The following is a 22,197-nucleotide window of genomic DNA, read 5'->3' as shown; positions in this document are numbered from 1 at the left end:
ACACTTCTACTGTGTCCACATTTTAGGCATCAGCAGGCAATGTGCAGTCTATTACCCAGCTCTAAATTGAAAATCCATCTCCTCTTCATCGTATCCACCAATGGTCTATCACCAACTACGTAATCCCATTATGATTCAAACCCCTTGGTTTTACCTCATAGGTGCCCTACCTGGAGCCAACATGAAACTCCATCTGTGACTCAGTGTTAGATGGGGAAGAAGGGGCAGTGTGGCAAAGGATGCATTACCGGCGTTGATTCATCTGTGCCTTTCCTAAGACTACACAATCACTTTCTCAGTAACCCTGTGGCCCATTTAGATGAAAACTAATTAAAGTCTTGCTTTGTCACGCTACTACTTAACTACTTAGGTTACACTGACGGTCCCCAATATGCGAATTTCTGGCAGAGACCACCACACTAGAGAAAGATCGATCAGTTCAAGTTTATCACACACTGGGAAGCTTCAGGTTCAGGATGACTGCCTTGACCCCATTTCAGTGTAAACATGTGGGTGGGATCTCAAATCAATTCATCAACTACGCTAGTCCTCAAAACGGCCACTCACGAAATTCCCCTTCCTTTCTCCCCCCCTGGATAGTCACCGGGAAAGACTGGAAGGTTAGAGGAGGACCAAAAATCTCATTGAAGGACTTCTGGTCTCGGAGTTAAAGGAGGAAATGGAAGTGGCTTAGGCAGAAACATCCGCAGGGTAGAGAGAACCAATTTGAAACCGATGTGAAACTGAACTCTGAGTGATTCAGTGTCCTGCCTTTTGCCTAACTCGCCGCCCCGAAGTGCAGGCCTGCAGAAAACAGGCAATTTCCTGACACCTCTAAATTGATGCCCAGGGAAGCACGCGGCTCCTCGACTCTGCTCAGGTCACTACGCACGACCGCCTTTCCTTCCGGCCCCCCCGCCCTGCCACTTTCCCGCCAGCCGACGGGGCGGCCCGGAGGAGGGGGCTCACGTCCATCCCGGAGAAGCTCAGAGGGGATGAGCTCAAGGCAGGCACACGCCCGCCCAGGGAGCGCACACCCTTCACGCGTACCCGCCCACGGCACTCCCTCCCTGACTTGCGGCTGACACTGTTACCTCCGACTGTCTCACCTTCGGATGAATGGGAGTCCCGTAATCCTCTTCTGGTCGTAACCGGAGAGGGTCGTAGCGGAGGCGGCGGCGAGTGCGGCTGTTGCTGGAGGGGAGTGGCTCTCCGCGTCTGCCTCTCCTCGGCTTCGTGGAGTCGGGGCTGCCTTCGCTGCCGAGACCGAAGGTAATAGGCGCTTTCTCTCACTTCCTCTTTCGCCGAATCGGGCCGGAACCCTTCTAGCGGAATCTGTCTTCCCACCCGGGCCTTTTCTTTGGCCGCCCGGGGCTCGAAGTCGCCGTACACTTCGGGCGGCTCTTCTGAGAACCTCACTTCCCGCCGGCCGTGGCGCGACGGCGTAGGAGTTCCGTACGCAGGCACGTCACCGCTGCCGCCATTTTGAGGGGCGAGCCGGGGCCTTCCCTCCCGTAGCGGAGCCCTGGGCGTGACGTACAGCGCCCATCCTTCTCTCTCCGGCTCCGCCCGCTGCCCCTCGCCTGCCATAGTTGTTGACGTAGCTTGAGTCGATCGCGAAGGTGTTTTGCGGTGCCCTTAAGAGTCTCCTGCCGTTGGTGGCGATCGTTTTTCGGGAGTGAAGGGCGGTGGTGTCGGCGGTCAGGGAGGCAGTTGAGCGTCGCCGGGGCTGCCGCCTGCGTCGTCGCTGCTGTGCTGCAAACCGGCCTCTGGGCCCATGGTGTGCTCCGAGGGCTGTGGGAGAGGCAGTGCCTGTGCTGGGTCAGCTGCCGCGGGTCACTCCCGCCTCCTGGCTGAAGGCACTAAAGAGGAGGAGAAGAGCGAGGAGGCGTCGCTGTCCTCGGCCTTCGGGGAGGGAGGGAGGGAAGACGGAGAAGGGACAAGTGGCTGGGCAAATTGCCGGTCCACAGTCCAGCTGCTCCTGGCAACTGCTGCCTGCTCGCAAGAGGCGCTGGGTCGGGCCCCCAGCACAGCGTAGCTGGGAAAGGCGGAGTGAAAGGTGGAGGTTTCGCTCCTCAGCCCCAGGCTGTTGCGCAGTTTTCCCGCAGCCTTTTTGATCGACTCCTGCCTTCGCCGTACCTTTCCAAGTGTCGCTTTGCAGGGCTGATAAGACATATTCGCAGGTGTCATCTTTCCCTGGAGAAAATTTTAGTTTCAAGTTCCTTGGGAAGGCAGTTTACCAGTTTTAGGTTTTAAAAGTCTCGTTGAGTGTACGAAATCGCATCTACAGGCTTACTTGGGTGGATTTCCATTTACAAAACGTACGCAGCAACCAGTATTACTCCTGATTTCGTATAAAGGCTGTACTTCAGCAACACTGTTCAGAGACTTTGTTAGTGCTGTGTTATGGACAGTGAGAAATCAACAAATACTTTGATTAAAGACAGCACTGTAATTTTCAGTTGTGATCCATTATTTTCACTTTGATTCTGAGCATGACTTGATACACTGCATTTGATACAGGGTTTTTTCTGCGTTTAGTTTACTGAATAAGAAAGCATGACAAAGCCATTTGTTTCACTTCTGTGTGGAAAATCTGCAAATATCTAAAGTTAGACACACTGAGGGAATGTTATTGAAAAATCGGTTAATCTTGCCTTCACATACACACACCCTTCTCGGACGATTTTCTATAATTGATTTTAGTGACTAGACTTAAAAATTTGCAGTTTGGATAGCAGTTACAGTGAATGGGCCTGAAAATTTTGAAGTGAAGTGAAAGTCGCTCAGTCATGTCCGACTCTTTGGGACCCCATGGTGTACAGTCCGTGGAATTCTCCAGGCCAGAGTACTAGAGTTAGTCTTTCCCTTCTCCAGGGGATCTTCCCAATCAGGATTCGAACCTAGGTCTCCCGTATTGTGGGCATATTCTTTACCAGCTGAGCCACAAAGGTGTTTACTCTTTCAAGTATTTAAAATCACTTTAGAATGTTTTTGAGCAACTCATTGTCCAAACTGGGTACATATTTCATTTTAATGAAATCTTAATGATGTCGTGTTTTCACTAATAGTCCATAAATTTGGTCACAGACACGAGTAATTACATGCTTTAGAATCACCTAGGTTTTTGCTTGATGGAAGCTCTCGTTTAGTTTTCTGTTTTGTTTTTTTTTTAATTATATACAATATAGCCAAAGAAACTAAAGGAATAGCAACATGAGAGATGCTACTTTTTAAAGAATCTTTTATCTTAGGGAAAATTAAAAGCATGTTCTCCCTTGTCAGCCTGAGTTAGTATATTTGGAAAATTTGTGAGACTTTTCTCTGACAAAATGCTGAGAAGTGTTGATACATGATTAATATCTGGCTTTTACTGGTTTTAACTAGTGCTTTATAAGGTACCTATTATATTACTCTATTAATATGTAACAGGAAAAGTACTGTAATAGATGAAAAGATATAATAGATTCAAGGATATAATAAAGGATATAATAGATTAAAGGATATAAAACTATACAAGTAGTATTAATAAAATTCATATTATAGTGGTAATATTGATACAAATATTAAGCTCTTTAAAACATTTATGAGGACAGTTAACTTTATAGAAACTTGGATACAGATTGTTAAACAGATTTGGGGGGATGTATTAAAAAGACAGGAGATTCAATACATTAGTACATGTATTGTTGCTGCTAATTTGCTTCAGTCCTGTCCCAGACTGCAGGCCCACAGACTGTACCCCACCAGGTCCTCTGTCCATGGGATTCTCCAGGCAAGAATACTGGAGTGGGTTGCCATGCCCTCCTCCAGGGAATCTTCCCGACCCAGGGATTGAAGCTGCATGTCTATGTCTCCTGCATTGGCAGGCAGGTTCTTTACCACTAGCACCACCTGTGTCATCTTGTAATTAAAAATGCTTGAAGAACTTAGGAATGGTTTTCAAAATCATGAGCTTACGCAGGATCAGAGGAATAGTAACTTTAGCATTAAAACATACATTTTTTTAGGGTTTTCCCTCTTTTGTCTAGGTAATAAGGGTACATAATCCTAGCTCTGCCATACGTGCCTCCCACACTTAGCAACCTGACAAATAACCAACTTTCATTACCAACTGTGAGGTAAAGTTAAACCCTTGTCGAACCAGATATTCTGCTGTAGATGTTTTCCAAACCCAAGGGTGGCACAAAAGAAGTGACGTTATAGAGACGGTAGACTCCACTAATATCATAAGGGAACTGCTGGACTGCTAATACCAAGAGGAAGCATGAACTCTGAATGTTAAACAGTTATTGTGGGAGTTTGAGATCTGTGGAGGAATTCAATGAATTGAAAGAGAACAAGAGAAGAAATGATTAGAACAAAGAATGCTATGCTATGCTATGCTAAGTCACTTCAGTTGTGTCCGACTCTGTGCGACCCCATAGACGGCAGCCCACCAGGCTCCCCCGTCCCTGGGATTCTCCAGGCAACAACACTGGCGTGGGCTGCCATTTCCTTCTCCAGTGCATGAAAGTGAAAAGTGAAAGTGAAGTCACTCAGTGTCCAACTGTTATCGAGTGTCCGACTGTCAGCGACCCCATGGATTGCAGCCTAACAGGCTCCTCCGTCCATGGGATTTTCCAAGCAAGAGTACTGGAATGGGGTGCCATTGCCTTCTCCGAGAACAAAGAATAGACTCATTAATTCATGTATTTATTAAACGTCTGTGTTGAAACAGAATAGATACTTAATAAATATATGAATTCAATTAAGAGTATTTTTCACCCTGAGGGAATTTGCCATATATTAGGGAAGACAGATATATACAAAATTATAATGCCAATTATATATTGGCATTAATTTAAATACCTATTAGGCCTCAGTCTAGAAATCTAATGTTCTTGACACTGGATTTCTAAGTAAAGCAGCTATTTTAATAAGATAATTTTTGTACATGAGTTTTTTGTTTGCTGTTCTGTTGCTAAGTCATGTCTGACTCTTTGCAACCCCATGGACTCCAGCAGCCAGGCTCCTCTGTCCTCCACTGTCTCCTGGAGTGTTTAGTTCAGGGTAAGCAGAAATCCTGTTATGTAGTGAGAAAGCATTTATCAATTCATTGTACATAGTGTTCACAGTTTTGGTCAGAAGAATAACTGTGGGGTTATATCTTAGTAGAAAAAGGTAACATTATTTTTAATAAAAAGATTAAAATATTAAATAAGAGGAAGTAAAGACATAATAGCCAGCTGCATTTATTCCCCATTCTCACAAGTAATAGAAAAAATATTTTGAAGACAATATAAATGAAAATGTCTTGCTGGAAATGAAGTGACAACAATAAATGGCCTTCCACTTATTCTTTGTTAAATTCGAAATTGCAATTAAACATCTAAAAATGTTCCCAAATCCTGCAAGTTCTGCCAAAAAAGGATGATTGAAGACACCAAAAAAATAAGTTATTTACATGAAGAATCATTAACCCAATAAAATTTTGAGCTTGTGCTATGTACTGCTGTCGCTACTGCTGCTAAGTCACTTCAGTCGTGTCCGACTTTGTGTGACCCGATAGACGGCAGCCCACCAGGCTCCCCTGTCCCTGGGATTCTCCAGGCAAGAACACTGGAGTGGGTTGCCATTTCCTTCTCCAGTGCATGAAAGTGAAAAGTGAAAGGGAAGTCGCTCAGTGTCGCGTGCGACTCTTCGAGACCCCATGGACTGCAGCCCACCAGGCTCCTCCGTCCATGGGATTTTCCGGGCAAGAGTACTGGAGTGGGGTGCCATTGCCTTCTCCGGTGCTGTGTACTAGGTAAACTCTATTCTAGGTGCTGGGGATATAGCAGAGAAGACTAGACCAAAGACAACCCTCTTTTCTTTCTAGGATTGTATATTCTATGGGAGTCAGATAAAAATCAATGTAAGTAAAATAGTACGTTGGTCAGGAGTTTTATAGGAAAAAATTAGGAAAGGGGAAGTGAGATTTATATGAGCAGATTTCTTCTCTGTTGTCTTGAATGGCCTAGTTCAGGAACAGGACTTTTAGACTGACTTGACAGTTGCCCTTAACCAATTATGTGTTCTTGGGTAAACTGCTTTCCATCTCTCAATTTTCATTTTTATGAAATTAATAGATCAAGAAAACAGATCTTTTATCCATTTAGCCGACACTTTTGTTCATTATCTCATTTACTCACAACCACCTTATGAGGTATGTATGTAGCGTTGTCCGCATTTAACATGGGGGCACGCACCTCATAAAGGTGGCAGTCGGTTTCCAAATCATGCCTGACTGGTGCTTGCCATTATCGTTGGCTAGTGCCGCTCACTGCGTAAGTTCCATTGGTTCCTCAAGCCTGTGAGCTTTAGGTCTTTTTAAGGGCTCAGTTCAGTTCAGTTCCGTCGCTCAGTCGTGTCCGACTCTTTGCGGCCCCAAGGGCTGCGCCAGGCTTCTCTGGCCATTCACCAACTCCAGGGCCCTCCAATATGTTGCAGAGATGTCTGCCTTCGGGTCAGAGAGCAGCGCGACTGCGAGAACGCTGGGAGGCTTTGCGGTTCTGTCCCTGCACTCCCCACGCCTCCAGCTTCCCGCCCCGCCGCCGGCTGGCCGGGGGAGTGGAGCCGGGGGTGACGCCTGGGGGAGGAGGAGGAGGGGCCGGCGCCTACCAGTCCCAGCATTCCGCGGGCGCCTACCCTCCCCGCGGAGGTCGCCATCACGTGGGCAGGGACGGGGCGACGTTCAGTTCGGCGGCGTCCGAGGGGTGCAGCCCCGCATCGTGAAGCAGAAAGAACGCTCGAAAGGCTCTCCTGACGTTGACAGTCGACGGTTTAAAACCTCGCTAGACATTGTAAGTAAAATGTGTGTACAACTTTCCCATGTTTTAATATTTGATCTGATACCTTCTTTTTAAATATCTTTCAGAAAAGATCCCTCCCCACCCCCACCTCCTTACCGCAAAAACCTTAAACGGAGCAGGTTGGAGGTATATTTTTGTTTTGGAGTGAAAAAGAGAATCGCGTAAACATTAAACACAGGAAGGTGAGACTAAATGTTTGGTTTGGACCTTGAGACGAGAAGTAGAATTCCTCTAAGGTTCAAATGTAAACGGGAAATCTACCAGTGCAGGTGTTGGTTACTCTCTTACCTCCGTGTTTGACTGGATTCCATCATTCGTCGTCTTCATCCTTGTAAGATAGTGCCCCGGCCGCCCTCACTCCCCAACTCCTCACTCTTTAACACTCATAATGCTTCTTTCATGTAGGTAGTGTTATTCTATTTTGTGGTTACTAAGAAAATCAGCCTTAATGGTGCTAAAAAGAGCGAAGTTTGAAGTTTTAATGAGACCCTGCAATTACCAATTCATTATATTATTATATATGTATTCCCAATTGTATTTCATACCCGGTGAGAAAGTTTATCCCCTTTTCGTTCCTTCAAAAAAAAATGTAGTGCTTAATCAGTAGTGCTTAATTGAAAGATTTTATACACAAGATACAAAGATCAGTTATCTTAATCTGATTCAATACACTGTTTTTATTTCAATTTTACCTCTCTCTAAAACTTTTTATTTTGGATCTCTATAAGAGATTCCTTCATTGTGTCTGTTTGTTGAGAGTTAGGGCTGTGACTGTTCTCCATATCTATCAGTTCAGTTTTGTTTTTCAAGCACAGGATTAGTATGTAACTGGCCAGTGGAAAATAATTTTAAAAGGAACTTAATGGTAGAGGAACTGAAAATGTTCCTGGAATCTTTTATGTGGATTAGAATAGTTTGGAAAACTGGCTTTTGCTTTGAAAACTTTGAAAGCCTCTCCTCAGCAATATTTTTTATACTGAACGCAGAGTCCAGAACTTGATTACCAGTTTTGCTTCTGGTTTATCACGTAACCATAAGTGACTCATTTAAGCAGTATTTCACTTGTTTTTTTTTAACTTATGTAGAGATAATACTAGCCTGAGAGCGTCTGTAATTCACAAATAAAGTAACAAGAATTTATCTAATTATTTGGGGGTTATTGGGTATTTTAATAATATACAGTGCCTTGTATGTAATCTATCTTTGCCGTGGAAGTAGTTTTGAAAGCTGAATGATAATCCACATTCCTCTGAAGTGAAACTTGAATTTCCTGAAGGAAAGTTTGCTCAGAGAAGCTTGGTATGCTTTATGCTGTTTCTCATTTTGCATTTAGAAATTTAATTGTGTTAAAATTTCATTGCTAGTCAATATTTTATGACTATTGTGCCCAGCAAGAGATAATTCAGTACACTGATTATACTTTATCATAGGTTTTGGACAGCAAATTAAGCACTTGTGAGTAAAGAAAGATGGCTCCCACATTGGTTATGAGCATGGACTTTGGAGTCACAGCTGAATTTAAATTCCTGTCCTGTCACTTTGTAACTTGGGCAGGTTACTTTATCACTCTGAGTCCATGAAAGCAGAGATTTAGAGTTGTTTGGAACATTAAATGGGATAGTTTAAGAACCTAAGTGGAAACAGTTATTGCCAATTGGGCTAATTTTCTCTTTACTAATATTAAAATAAGTGGCATATGGTTCTGATAATCAAAATAGAGTGGAGGAAACTTTACCTGTAATTCCACTACCTCAACAAATCAAAAATTTTAAATTTTTATATACTCTTCTTTAGCATCCGTTCATGGATATACATAATGTAAATAACATTTTTGCAGATAGGCAAGTTTAAGACATTAGTTTGTAAACTTCTGAAGGTTTTGTCTTAATTATACAAATAGAGCTTTCTGGTTCTGCCTCTCTGATCTACTAGTGATGAAAGAGCAGAACTTTCCTTTAGCACAGTTTCCACTTGTTTTCTTCAGTCCGAAAAGTAACTGTCTAGTTGCACTTTCACTTAGTTAGACTAATAATAAACATTTTCTGAGACTTATTTTGTGGTAAGGACTGCACATTGTCTCTTTAACACTCATAATGCTTCTTTCATGTAGGTAGTGTTATTCTATTTTGTGGTTATTAAGAAAATCAGAGAAACGGAAGAGTTCACCAAGTCAGGTGCTGGAGTAGTCATTCAGGCCTAGGCAGTCTGACTTTAGGGGACTGTGCTGCCAGTCTTTCCTATTTATAGATTCACTATATGGATGTCAAGTTGTATGTGTATGCAGGAGATGATCCTGGAGGCTGACTTACAACTTCTTTGTATAAAAACAACAAACAGTATTTGTACCTTACAACAACCATGACCACCACATGTAAAAAAAAAAAACAGGAGTAGGGAGGTGTTTAGTGTCTTCACAGTTGAGGCATTCACCTATAGTTTTAATAGTTGTGGTAGTAAAAAATATGATTTATATACCAGACAAGTTATTAAGACTAAAATTTCCCTTTTTTTTTATTAGAGATAAACATCATAAAGTAAATACAGGGTTTCTAGTGAAAGAGAGCTACCTTTTCTTCACTAAAACAGTGTTTATAAGTGTTTTTTAAACTTTATAAGGAGCATCAGACTCATCTGGTGAGCCTCTTAACACAGATTCCTGTACATCCTCAAAGTTTCTGGTCTAATCAGTCTAGGGTGGGGCCCAAGAGTTTACATTTCTAATAAATGCCCAGGTGATGCTAATGATTTCCAGCTAATGAGTTCAGTAAGGAAACAAGTATTAGTGGTGGTTGTCCAAATTGTTGGCCTGATAGTGAAACCTCAGTAGCATTGAGCACCCAGCTCCTGTTTTAAAACACTATCCTCTAATAAAAGGAACCAGAACTTTTTTTGGGGGGAGGGAAGCTCTTGAATCTAGGGCATGGGCAGGGAAAATATAAGAGGAGCCTGAAACATTTTGTGGTGCTGGAAATTAAGGAGATGCTCAAAATGGTTTGGGAGCTCGTTGAAAAGACACAAGAGTGACTTGAAGGAGCTCCTGATTGCCAAAGTTGGAACAACTTGCGTAATAGAATGCATAATGGTAGTACTGGATTTTAACTCATAGAATAAGTGGCCACAAGTCCATACTGACATAGCGGAGTACATAAATAGGATTCAAGAAGGGACAGCTCTTTCTTATAGAAGAATTCCAATAAACAAACATGGCAAGAAGGAAATAGAAAATCACTATTACGCAAAACAGCAGCATAGTAATTATTGCAAACAAAATGTGCCTGTAATGCTGGTAGGTGAAAGTTTGAGGAAATACAGGCTATTTGCGCAGTCTCAGAGTGTCTCCCCAAGATAATTATTAGTAACTTGACAGTGGCGATACCATGATAACCAACTGACCAAGGTTAAAATCTCCACAGAAATAAGGCTTATGGATATCATGAACCCAGTGATGTGATGCACTTAGAAGTACATCATTTCTTTGGTATTATTCTTGCCCAAAATGCATAACCTCTTTATCTTTCTACTCATGCTGCTGCTGCTACTCAGTCGCTTGAGTCGTGTCTGACTCTGTGCAACTCCATAGACAGCAGCCTACCAGGCTCCCATCCCTGGGATCCTCCAGGCAAGAACACTGGGGTGGGTTGCCATTTCCTTCTCCAATGCATGAAAGTGAAAAGTGGAAGTGAAGTCACTCAGTCGTGTCCGATTCTTAGCGACCCCATGGACTGCAACCTACCAGGCTCCTCGGTCCATAGGGTTTTCCAGGCAAGAGTACTGGAGTGGGGTGCCAGTGCCTTCTTTTCTACTCATGGGAAAACATTATAAACACAAATTGAGGGACATTCTACAAAATAACCAACTGATATTTTTCATAAATATCAAGGTTGCAAAGACCAGGAAAAGTCACAAAAGATAATGACAGAAACTGTCACAGATTGGAGACTCAGGAGAATAAACAACTAAATGCAATGAGGGATCCCAGATTGAACCATTGAACAGAAAAGGAACATTAGTGGAGAAACTGGCAGAATTCTAACAGTCTGTAGTTAATTGACTTCATGTTAATGTCTTGGTTTTATAATAGATACAAAATTAGCTCAAAATAAAATGTTTAATAAAAACGTGCTGGCTTCATGTAGATACTAAAGATGATCAGTGGAGTTGAACTGACACTGGGAATCAGTTGTGCTGCCCACTGTTGGAATCATAGCAAACTCTCTGAACCTTTGCTTTTTGCCTCTACATAAGTCATCCTAAACCTGAGATACAAATCAGAGGAGTTGGGAGGGAGCAGAACGAAGGGTAAGAAGGAAAAGAAGACTTCTGTACTCAAGGAAGGTATATATCTGAACTGCTCCAGGCCCTTGAAAAGAAACAGTTCCCTAGGGAAGTAAGTGGATTGCTTTTTATTTTTAGTGTTTAGTACTTTCTCAACTTGCCTTTTAAAAATATCGGATAAGTACTACCTAGGGAAAACACTGGGAAATAACTTTAATTTGTGATCATAGTAATCCTAACTTATTATGACAGTGGATATGGTACAGAGGAGTGGGCAAGACTTAGTTAGGTACTTAGTTTTCAACACAGACATGCGTGGTGTTGGTTGGTGTTCAGTTAGTCCAACTCTTTTGGGATTCCATGGACGAGCTTGCCAGGTTCCTCTGTCCATGGAATTCTCCAGGCAAGAATACTGGAGTGGGTTGCCTTTTCCTTCTCTAGGGGATCTTCCTGACCCAGGGATCCAACCTGAGTCTCCCGCATTGGCAGGTGGATTCTTCATCACTGGTCCACCAGGGAAGCCCAAATTGCTGGTACAAATTCAGAAATACGTAACCTTAGCACTACTAGGTCTCACTATTGAAAACTACGAATTAACTTTTAAAAGTTTGGCTCCCAGTGTGTTAAATTGAAACTGTAGACAGAATTTGAACCATGGACTTGTGTCCATTAGGGCAAAGTAGATTGAAATGCACCAGTAAGTGTCTAAACCAGTTGTTCCCCTTTGTGGAATGCCAGGAATGCACAAACACACCTGTTAAGTTTGTCAGTTCTTCACTTTTTTTTTTGGACTGTACCTCTCGAGGCTTGTGGGATCTTAGTTCCCCAACCAGGGATTGAACCCTGGTCCTCGGCATTAAGAACTCAGAGTCCTAACCTCTGGACCACCAGGGGAATTCTCTTTGTATCAATTCCTGTGCAACTCAGGATATTTTTTGTTCAGCTTATCTTCTTTCGAAGAGGAATAGTGTGTGTGCCAAATAGTGCCGGAGTGTGCCTTCTCTCTGATCTCAAGACTTTGCCAAATTAAAGGTAATTCCTCACACAACAGACTGAAAACTTCTTTCAGGAGCATGTATTTTCATAATATATTTTAAGCAAAGAATTATTTTAGATTATGTGAATTTAAAAAGAAGAGGAATTCTTTTTTTTCATACTTTTTAATCTGTGCTGTGTGTGCTCAGTTGCTCAGTCGTATTCGACTCTTTGGGACCCCTTGAAATGTAGCCCACCAGGCTCCTCTGTCCATGGAATTTTTCAGGCAAGAATACTGGAGCGGGTTGCATTTCTTCCTCCAAGGGATCTTCCCAACCCTGGGATTGAGGCACCTCTTGCATCTCCTGCATTGGCAGGCAGATTCTTTACCACTTTACCTGGGAAGCCTTACTTCTTAACTCTCAACATCTAAATTTAGAACTGTTTAATGAAATAAGAAGCTTTTGAGATTTCACTTTATATGTGAGACTTATAGGGGAAGATACCCTGGAGTAGGAAATGGCAACCCACGCCACTGTTCTTGCCAGTTAATTCCATGGATAAAGGAGCCTCATGGGCTATAGCCCATGGAGTCACAAAGAGTCAGACATGACAGAGCACACACGCTTGAGACTTGTAGAGAAGCTGTCTCATACAAAAAATAGTTTTGATTATTGATTAACTTTAGAATAAAATATTCCATGTAAGAAAATATTTAAAATGGAGACTCAAGAAAATTTAGAGCATTTGTATTTTTTTCTGTGTCTGTCTTTTAGTTTTATGTATTATATGAGGACTTGGCTGAACTGATATATTTGCCTGGAGAAGTCGCCCCAACTCTACTCAATCTGAAACATATTATGCAGCCTAAAAAGAATAAGGTGGTTTTTGTCTATCAAAGGCAGATTTAAGCTGTCTAACTAACATGCATTCAGGAAATAGTGATTCTTGATATAGACTCACAATATTTAGAGATGATTATTTAATATATATTGAGCTGCCATTTTTTAGTAGATGTAAATTTCACTGGTTTAAATAGAACTGCATTTTCTATTTTGATGTTAAAGTGCTGTTTTCTAAATTTTCCTCTAATAAAGCTGCAGAAAACATCTCACACACAAAAATTTTGACTTAGGGAGATCCCTGGTAGTCCAGGGTTAGAACTGGGCACATTCACTGCCATGGCCCAGGTTGTTTCTGGTTGGGGAACTAAGCCTCACAGTACAGTAAAAAAAAAAAAAAAAAAAAATCTGATTTGTGTTTTTCTTTTGTAGTGTTGGTCTTCTGTATCTACAAGTCCCATGTCTGTGGATTCAACCAACCATGAATAGAAAATATTTGTGAAAAAAAATTCCAGAAAGTTCCAAAAAGCAAAACTTGAACTTGCTGTGCTCTGGCAGCTATTTACTTAGAATTTACTTTGTATAAGGTATTATAAGTAATCTTGAGATGTGCATAAGTTATATGAAATCCTATGCCGTTTTATATAAGGGACTGGAGTGTTCATCCCTCCGTGTATTTTGGTATCTCTGGGTGATCCTGGATTGAATCCCCCCACTTATATAGCATGACTGTATAGAGTTTATGTGGTAAAGAAGCCTTTTAAACTTTGTTTTTTGCTCACTATTGTTGGCTGGAAGGTTCTTGAAAATAAAAACATTCCAACTTCTGTGGGCCTTCCATAATTTTCTGTGATTTCTATAGGTAATCTTTTTATATCCATCTAAAAGCCCTTAAAACCCACCCTGGTGGCTCAGACAGTAAAAGCATCTGCCTACAATGCAGGAGACCTGGGTTCAATCCCTGGGTCAGGAAGAACCCCTGAAGTAGGAAATGGCAATCCCTCCAGTACTTTTGCCTTGAAAATCCCATGGACGGAGGATCCTGATAGGCTACAGTCCGTGGGGTCGCAAAGAGTCAGACATGACTGAGCGACTTAACTTTCAAAAGCCCTTATAAGACCTTTACCTAAAGCATTGATTCCACTCTGGATTCCCTGGACATCTAGAAGTTCTGTAAGGTTTTTTCCTCTTTGTATTTATAATATTTAGCATTGTGCCTAGTACATGGTGGTTTCCTCAGTAACTTAATACAATAATCAGTCGAGTACCGGTTGTTCCCTGGGTACTTTCAGCATTTCTACAAGCCTAATGATGCACAGTGGTAAAGATGTGGGTTTGATCTCTGGGTCTGAAAGATCCCCTAGAGTAGGAAATGGCAACCCACTTCAGTATTCTTGCCTGGAGAATTCCATGGACAGAGAAGCCTGGTGGGCTATAGTCCATAGGGATCACAAAGGGTCACAAGTGACTGTGCATGCATGTGAAAATGGTTATCATATATTCACCTCAAATCAACCACTTCTGACTTAAGCTAGTGGTGTTGAGAAAGGAAACAAATCCAGAATGTCTCAGTCTTTCCAACTTTGTTACAGGTGCTTTGAATATTATCTCTGATTTAAAGTATTGAAAATTTCTAAACCAGGGCTATTAACACTGGTTTTTTACTTGTTTTATTAGAAGTTCTGACTGGCAGAGTTACATATCTAATTAATAAAATGTGAAAATGACATCATTACAAGAATGGTGGTAGTTCTGGCATCCTTCCAAAGTGAGATCTGAGGGGGGAGCCTACGAATAAAAATTGCCTTTGATATTGAAATGATTAGGAGCCATTCCTGCTCAATGGTTCTGAACCATTTCAGGTTCCTTTGGGAATCAAAATGTGTGTACAGTTGACTTTTGAACAACCCAGTTTGAATTGTGTGGGTCAACTTACATGCAGATTTTTTCAACGATAAATAGTATGGTACTGCATAGTCTGTGGTTGTTTGAATCTTAGGATGCGGAGGATCCCTGCTTCCACTGCAGGGGGCGCTTCCTTGGTGCAGAACTAAGATCCCTACTTGCCGTGCTGTGTGGCCAGGAAAAAAAAATTATTTCACAGATGGAGGATTACTGTTGAATGCTTGGCCAGGTGAGGCCAGTCGAGGTTCTTTGGGCTTCATCTTGCCTGGAAGGAGAGTGCTTCTTTTCTAATACACACAAAGGCACCATATGAAAAAACAAAGTGCTGCAAAGAGATGCGTGCCTTCATAGAATATGCCAAGATAAACTTTGCTTTCCATTATGTAGCTAATGGAGAAATTAATTCCATTAATTAACATTAGGTAGGGCTTCCCAAGTAGCTCAGCTGGTAAAGAATCCGCCTTCAATGCAGGAGACCCTGTTGATTCCTGGGTCGGGAGGATCCTCTGGAGACGGGATAGGCTACCCACTCCTAATATTCTTGGGCTTCCCTGGTTACTCAGACAATAAAGAATCCACCTGCAATGCAGGAGACCTGGCTTAGATCCCTGGATTGGGGAGATCCCCAGGAGGAGAGCATGGCAACCCACTCCAGTATTCTTTCTTGGAGAATCTCATGGACAGAGGAGCCTGGCGGGCTATAGTCTGTGGGGTCGCAAAGAGTCAGACATGACTGAGTGACTGAACAACAACAAATAGTTGATTTACAATATTATATTTTCTTTTACCTTGTTTTTAGAAAGAGATAGTTGCTTGCAGACACAGCTCTGTGTCTTTCTATAGGGTTCCTCTTCCTCAGTCACCCACCTTGCCTCTGAACAGAATAATTGCTGCTGATCTTGTCCACAGTGTGAAAGTTTGGTTTTGCCTATTAATCTGTTGTTCTAGCCCACTCCTATTTTTGCTCTGCTCTAAAGAGTGGATATATATTTAAGTATAACTGATTCACTTTGCGTACGGCAGAAACTTAACCTTGTAAATCAACTGTACTCTAGTAAAAATTATTTAAAATACAAAAATGAAGATAGAAATAGAAAAAAAATAAAATACCAAATAGAGGTTATGTAAATTGTTAGGATTTGTGATACTGTGACCATTCATGTACCTCCAACCATTCAAAGAAAAAATGTTTATAATTATCTTTGAAATACTCTGCATGCCTTTCCTGACCCCATCTTCTTCCCTCTCCTATCAAAGGTAGTAATTGTCCTTGTGCTTATCTTTTCTTTTTTAGCTTTATTGCATATTTATTCCTAAGCAATATATTGAAACTATGTAAATGGAAACTATTACATAAGAGAGAGTGAGTGTATGCTTTTTATAAGAATGTCAGGGTTTTTTAGCCATTCTACTGTTTGTGGACATTTTAGCTGTTGTTTTGCTATTATACAGAGAACTACCATGAATATTTTAATTCATGTTTTTAAATAAACATGTAATTTTCTCTAGGGTAGTTACCTAAGAGTGGAGTTACTGAGTTATAGGAAACGCACATTCTCAGCTTTATTAGATACTGCCCAAAATGGTTATACTAATTTATGTTCCTGTCATTCGGGTATAAGAATTCTAGTTACTCTATGTTCTCTGATATATATTTAATATATCAAAATGGTACATGTTTTATGGGGAGGAATAGTAAAGAAGGAGAGGGAATATTGTCTCACTGTGCTCAGAGCCATAGGAGATTAGAGACTAAGGGGATGAAGTATAATCAGGAAGCTTTGGGCTCCATGTGGTGATTGACATAAACAGAGGTACAGGTTTGATGGGATTAGGTGGTCCTCATATTTTCAAGCAGATAATGGTAGTGAAGTTGTGGGGGCGAGAAGCGGGAAGGTTTGAGAATCTTGCCAGGAGTATTTTGGGGAAGGCCTCTTTACTCTTCCGGTGATAAGGCTGGGAATGAGTTAGGAGGCTGGTAGTACGTGATCTTGTTCTGAGCATTTAGTGCTTTGGAGCCCCCTTTTAACTCCCTGCTTACCTGTAGAGGCTTGAGGACCAAGGGAGGGTCGGTTTTGTCTGGAACACATGGAACACTAGAGTTCTCTTGGTTTAGGAATACTTGGAGCTCTCAGTTCAGTTCAGTTGCTCAGTCGTGTCTGACTCTTTGCGAGCCCATGGACTGCAGCACGCCAGGCCTCCCTGCCCATCACCAACTCCCAGAGTTTACTCAAACTCATGTCCATTGAGTCAGTGATACCATCCAACCATCTCATCCTCTGTCATCCCCTTCTCCTCCCGCCTTCAATCTTTCCCAGCATCGGGGTCTTTTCCAGTGAGTCAGCTCTTCACATCAGGTGGCCAAACTGTTGGAGTTTTAGCTTCGGCATCAGTCCTTCCAATGAATATTAAGGACTGATTTCCTTTAGGATTGACTGGTTTGATCTCCTTGCAGTCCAAGGGACTCTCAAGAGTCTTCTCCAATACCACAGTTCAAAAGTATCAATTCTTTGGCACTCAGCTTTCTTTATAATCAACTCTCACATCCATACGTGACTACCGGAAAAACCATAGCTTTGACTAGACGGACCTTTGTTGGTAAAGTAATGGCACTGCTTTTTAATATGCTGTCTAGGTTAGTCATAACTTTTCTTTCAAGGAGTAAGCGTCTTTTAATTTCATGGCTTCGTTCACCATCTGCAGTGATTTTGAAGCCCCCAAAAATAAAGTGTCTCACTGTTTTCATTGTTTCCCCATCTATTTGCCATGAAGTGATGGGACCAGATGCCATGATCTTAGTAGTTTTCTGAATGTTGAGTTTTAAGCCAACTTTTTCACTCTCCTCTTTTACTTTCATCAAGAGGCTCTTTAGTTCTTCTTCGCTTTCTGCCCTAGGGGTGGTGTCATCTGCATATCTGAGTTTATTGATATTCTCCTAGCAGTCTTGATTCCAGCTTGTGCTTCATCCAGCCCAGCGTTTCTCATCATGTACTCTGCATAGAAGTTAAGCGCTTAACATATAAGCACTTGGAGCTCTAGTGCTTTCTTAACTCTTGAAGTTGGACAAACGAAGGTTGGGAGAAGGGTGGATTTATTCTGAGCATTTGGAGCTTTAGGACTTCTTGACTCTGCTATAGAGAGATGTGGAGTCATGGTGGAGGGGAGGTCTTGCCTAGGGTGTATAGAGCCCACATTGTCAAACTTGTTAATTTTTGCCAGTCTGGTGGAAATGAAATATGGTATCTTGTGGTTTTAATTGAGTTTCCCCTTTTTACTCTAAAAATTCCAAAATTCTATATCTTTTCAACATCAAACTTAGTCATATAACTTTACCACTAACTTCTGTGTTAAACCCCACAGTAATGTGGGTTTTATTCATCATCTCTTTCATGTACCCAAGATTTCCTGATTCAGCAAGTGAAACTTCTACTATAGTGGCTCCTGACAGCAGACCCTCAGGGCGATCTGCTGTACCCTGTGTTGTCACCACAAAGGTCAGAAATCCTATTTTGTGTTCACTCTTGCCTGAGAGGCTGGATTGGTAGCCTTCACACATTGTCACCTAACCTCATAAAACACATCAGTGTATCGACTCTGGTTCTGTCTCACCCCATCTGGAGCCCCCACCAAAATATTCGCTCTGTGTTACAGCCCTGTCAGAGGTGGCTCTTCAGTTATCTTTTAAAGTTGCCATTTTAAAAATGAGAATCACAGCTACTGTTGATAGTCTGTAAGGAAAATGCTTTGGCTGATCACAGCTAAGGCTATAACTGCCTCTGCTTTTCAGGCTCTATCTTTATACATTTTAACCCTGTGTAAATGGGACACCCATCTTCCCCAGTGTTCCTTAGTGCTCTCACAGAATCAGGCCTCAATCACAAAAAAATTGCCGGAGAAAGGCAGGCTATATTCTGATGATCTGTGGCACACTGTAGGTGGCTATCTGCTGTTCAGCACATCCTACTTTTCCCCACCTTGTTTACTTGTTACATTTAAAGGTCATGAAGGAGTGAAAGATGGTGAAAGTGTCTCTTAATCCCAACTGATTTACTATATATGTCCCAAGAATAGTTCGGGACTGGGCCTTAATTGGCTTAAACTTAAATGTGTATAATAAGCCTATAAAGACGATGTGGGCAGTGAGGCATGTCCCTTATGGTTTCGTTTCCAGCCTTCAAAAGAATTTCACCCAACGTTCTATGCTTGGTTGTTAAGAATATTATCTAATAATTTTGTAAGGTTTTCCTTGCATTGAAGTCTGTTTTAGAAGACTGTCACCATTGTTAACATCCCACTCATTATGGTAATACTATATATATGGCACCCATTTCATGGAAGACAGATAAAAGAAGTATCAAAGTTTTACCATGTATATGATTATACAGACCGTATTATTCCCAGAGTGCAAAAGGAGTAGGAAAAATAAATACATAGTCCTAAAAAATAAATGAGACTAGTACAAATCTTAAATGAACTAGAATCTTACCTGTTGCCCAGTCGAGCATAAGAATAACTCCCAAAAGATAAGTTGGTTTGAACCCATGTAAAGTTGTCATGGGGAATCCCATGAGACAATTCTTATGCACCTTGACTGACCCAAATGATTTCCAAATGCATGTTTCTAATGATATTATGAGCAACTCAAAGCCCATATGAGTTGTCTGAAGTTTTATTATTTACAGGTATGTGAAGCATTCCCAGAACCGTTCAACCAACTCAGCAGCAGCTACTTCCCTGTGACTGGGTCCTGATTAAGGTCCTCCCAAGAAAGACTTCATTGGATCCACGCTCAAGAGGACACTGCCAAGTTTTCCTGACCCCTCTACATCGCTATAAAGTGCTAAGGCCTTAAGACTTGGGTACTTGTATTACAGCGGCAAGAGTGACAGCACCCACCAAAGACTCATTGGACTGTCAGCTTCTGTTTCACCAAACAGACATAATAACTTACCAGCAAAGCAGAGTAAGCCAAGTGCCTCTGCAAATACCACCAGCTGATAACACACAAGAAAAAGTAACTTAGACTAGAACCCTGTCTTTTCTTAAGAAGCTGAGATTTAAAGGAGCTGTTGTGACATCTGTGCTGCTAGTAGTGACTGATAACATAGACTGGATCAGTCCCTGAGTTTGGAGACTGGCTACAAGTGAGTGAAAAATAGACAACGAAATCTTGAAGAATTGCACGGAGGTGCAAGCCAGCTTTTACCCTCTCCAAGTAATGGTGGTTGGACTCAGAAAGTGCTAAACCAAAATTGTAATAGGTCTGGTTACTTGGGTGTCTCTCTTTATTATCATTGTTGCCTCTTACTGTTACATTTGCTTTCTGTGTTGTCTCTCCAGGTCCCAATGTTCTCAGATAATTCACATTGCCCTGACTGTGGGCAGCAGTGGTTCCCTAGTTTAGAACTAGGGCATTGGTTGTACCAAACTGAACTGGTTGAGAATGAATGTTACCAAGTCTTCTTAGACCGTATTAACAGAGCTGATTATTGCCCTGAGTGTTATCCTGATAATCCTGCTAATAGAAGCCTTGTTCTTCCTTGGTCTTTCCCACTTGAGTGGGCTCCTCAAAATCTTACCAGGTGGACCTTTGAAAAAGCTTGCCACCCATTTCTTCTGGGTCCTCCACTGGTTAGAAAAAGAATACATGATTCTAGAGTTGCTGGTTTTAACCCTGCACTACAGTTAATCCTGACGAGGACAGACAAAACCTTAAACAAAAAACTTGGCCAAAGCAAATAACTTCTTAAACAGTCAAGATCTTGGAGACTCTAGAGGATTTTTGTACTAGTAGCCCAAGGAAGATGGAAAAATGACTCCTTTTTAAATCTGATTCAGACTGTCACTGCTTTGGGAAACTGCTTAAATTGTTGGATCTGCTTCCAGGGTCTATGCATCTCTTGTTCAGCATGAATTTAATTAGTAGTCCAAGCCAGACTGTTCCTCTGGAACCTGACTAATCCATATTTCCTATGTTTTGGAATTAGCTTGCTCCTCCTAAAAATCTCCACAGCCTAATCATTGATGTTATTATGACAAGGTAGTCCTGAGGAGAAGCCTCATACTATGTGTACTTTAATTATATTCTAGTAATAACTTTTGTGGGAAAGCATCCTTGTAGCTGAATTCTAGATTATTCCAGTAAAACAATTAGACGTTTAATAAGAATCTATATTGTTCTAAATTCCACCTCTTATATATTAATCAGTGATAACTATATATATATATAAGATTTATTCATATCTAACCAAACATTCATCATTGGCTCTATTTGGTTTATCCTCAGTGTGGCTTTGACATTATTAACTGGTCACTGTCAGAGAAACCACATTCAGTCAGGCAACACCTATATAAGGTACAGAATAATATGCAGAAATGCCACTATCTAGTTACTTGGCTCTACATAAGCAAAGACTATCCTGTCTTTGTGGTGACTGAACTTAGAATGTCCTCCTCTGGAAATGGAAAAGTACCTGTATTAGGAGCTAAGTGACAGAAGGAGTTATCAAACTTGACTCCATATAGATAATGAACAGTTTAGGGGAAGCATTTTTCTTGGAACTAAGAAGGACTTACCTGACATTGGCCTCATTCTGGCCTTCACTTGTTCATAAGAATCATGGAACCAGAGTTTGAGTTAAGAAACTTGGAAAAAGCAGCTGAAAACATCTCAGAGTCCACTTAACAATTTAAAAATTCCACTTAAGATGCTAAATAATCCATTGCTTATGTAGCAACTCAACGATGTTCTCAAGGTCCCAGGTTCTTTCTGTCTTTCCCCTCTGGGATCCTTATTGTATTGGCTTTTTGTCCTCACGGTTTTCTCAGTGAGTACAATATAGCTTGTTGCTGCTCCAGACATTTCAATCTCTCTCAAAGACTGGAAGTAGGGAGCAAAAACCTTTGTCCTTTGAAGTCTCTGTTTTTTATTTGGGAAGAAAATCTTTCTCTCAAAAGTCCCTCAGATTTTTCCTTACATCTCATTACATCAGGGATTTTCCCTTACATCCTTGATTCACAAGGGAGCCTGGAAACCTGACAGAGGGGAATGGAGTTGACATTGCCTGGGTAGGACACATTGTCTCCCCTAATAAAATCAGGGCTCTTCTAGGAAGAAGTGAGGAATGAATGGCTGTTGGTATGCAACAAATCATGCCTGCCACATGTTGTTAAAAGTCATTTGTTAGTCTGTATAAAGAATGTACCCCAGAGATCTACCCTATATCTGCCTTATGTCTGTCATGATTGACGTTCTCTTCTGTTCTATTGCTGAATAAATTGTGTGTGGACTGCAATACTGAGTGAAGACTAATTAGTTGATTATTAATCCTTGGTTAAGAACTACACTATCCTAAAGCTTTATCTAA

The 22,197-nt window shown here is 41.5% G+C and overlaps 3 protein-coding genes across 10 annotated transcripts in view; 2 read left to right on the top strand and 1 right to left on the bottom strand.

The window, feature by feature from the left end:
* The window catches only part of TOR1AIP1 (torsin A interacting protein 1), a 45,487-nt gene extending 43,612 nt beyond the window's left edge, over nucleotides 1–1,875 (bottom strand). Inside the window, exon 1 of one of the 4 annotated variants that reach the window (XM_010850154.1) lies at nucleotides 1,110–1,875. In XM_010850154.1, the coding sequence (XP_010848456.1) occupies nucleotides 1,110–1,590 (481 nt within the window). In that variant the 5' untranslated portion in view covers nucleotides 1,591–1,875. The remainder of the gene's footprint in view (nucleotides 1–1,109) is intronic. The other 3 variants (XM_010850155.1, XM_010850152.1, XM_010850153.1) reach the window with 3 other exon arrangements.
* The window catches only part of LOC104996031 (torsin-1A-interacting protein 2-like), a 40,318-nt gene continuing 19,331 nt past the window's right edge, over nucleotides 1,211–22,197 (top strand). The window contains exon 1 of one of the 5 annotated variants that reach the window (XM_010850162.1): nucleotides 1,211–1,272. The gene's annotated coding sequence lies outside the window, so the exon portion shown is untranslated. Of the gene's footprint in view, nucleotides 1,273–6,705; nucleotides 6,825–19,886; nucleotides 19,975–22,197 lie in introns of those variants that run through there. The other 4 variants (XM_010850160.1, XM_010850161.1, XM_010850159.1 and 1 more) reach the window with 4 other exon arrangements.
* Nucleotides 6,706–22,125, top strand: LOC104996030 (torsin-1A-interacting protein 2). The gene is made up of 2 exons (XM_010850157.1): nucleotides 6,706–6,824; nucleotides 19,513–22,125. The coding sequence occupies exon 2, from the start codon at nucleotides 20,177–20,179 to the stop codon at nucleotides 20,570–20,572; it is 396 nt and encodes a 131-aa protein (XP_010848459.1). The 5' UTR covers nucleotides 6,706–6,824; nucleotides 19,513–20,176; the 3' UTR covers nucleotides 20,573–22,125.

Source organism: Bison bison, unplaced genomic scaffold (genome assembly GCF_000754665.1).
Source record: "Bison bison bison isolate TAMUID 2011002044 unplaced genomic scaffold, Bison_UMD1.0 scf7180017864289, whole genome shotgun sequence".
NCBI classification, from domain to species: domain Eukaryota; kingdom Metazoa; phylum Chordata; class Mammalia; order Artiodactyla; family Bovidae; genus Bison; species Bison bison.
Note: the sequence above shows the minus strand (reverse complement) of the source record. Positions and strands in the feature narration are given on the sequence as shown.

Bases quoted from the DNA above. Each gene is read 5' to 3' on its own strand.
- LOC104996030 (XM_010850157.1), top strand. From the start codon at position 20,177: ATGTTCTCAGATAATTCACATTGCCCTGACTGTGGGCAGCAGTGGTTC.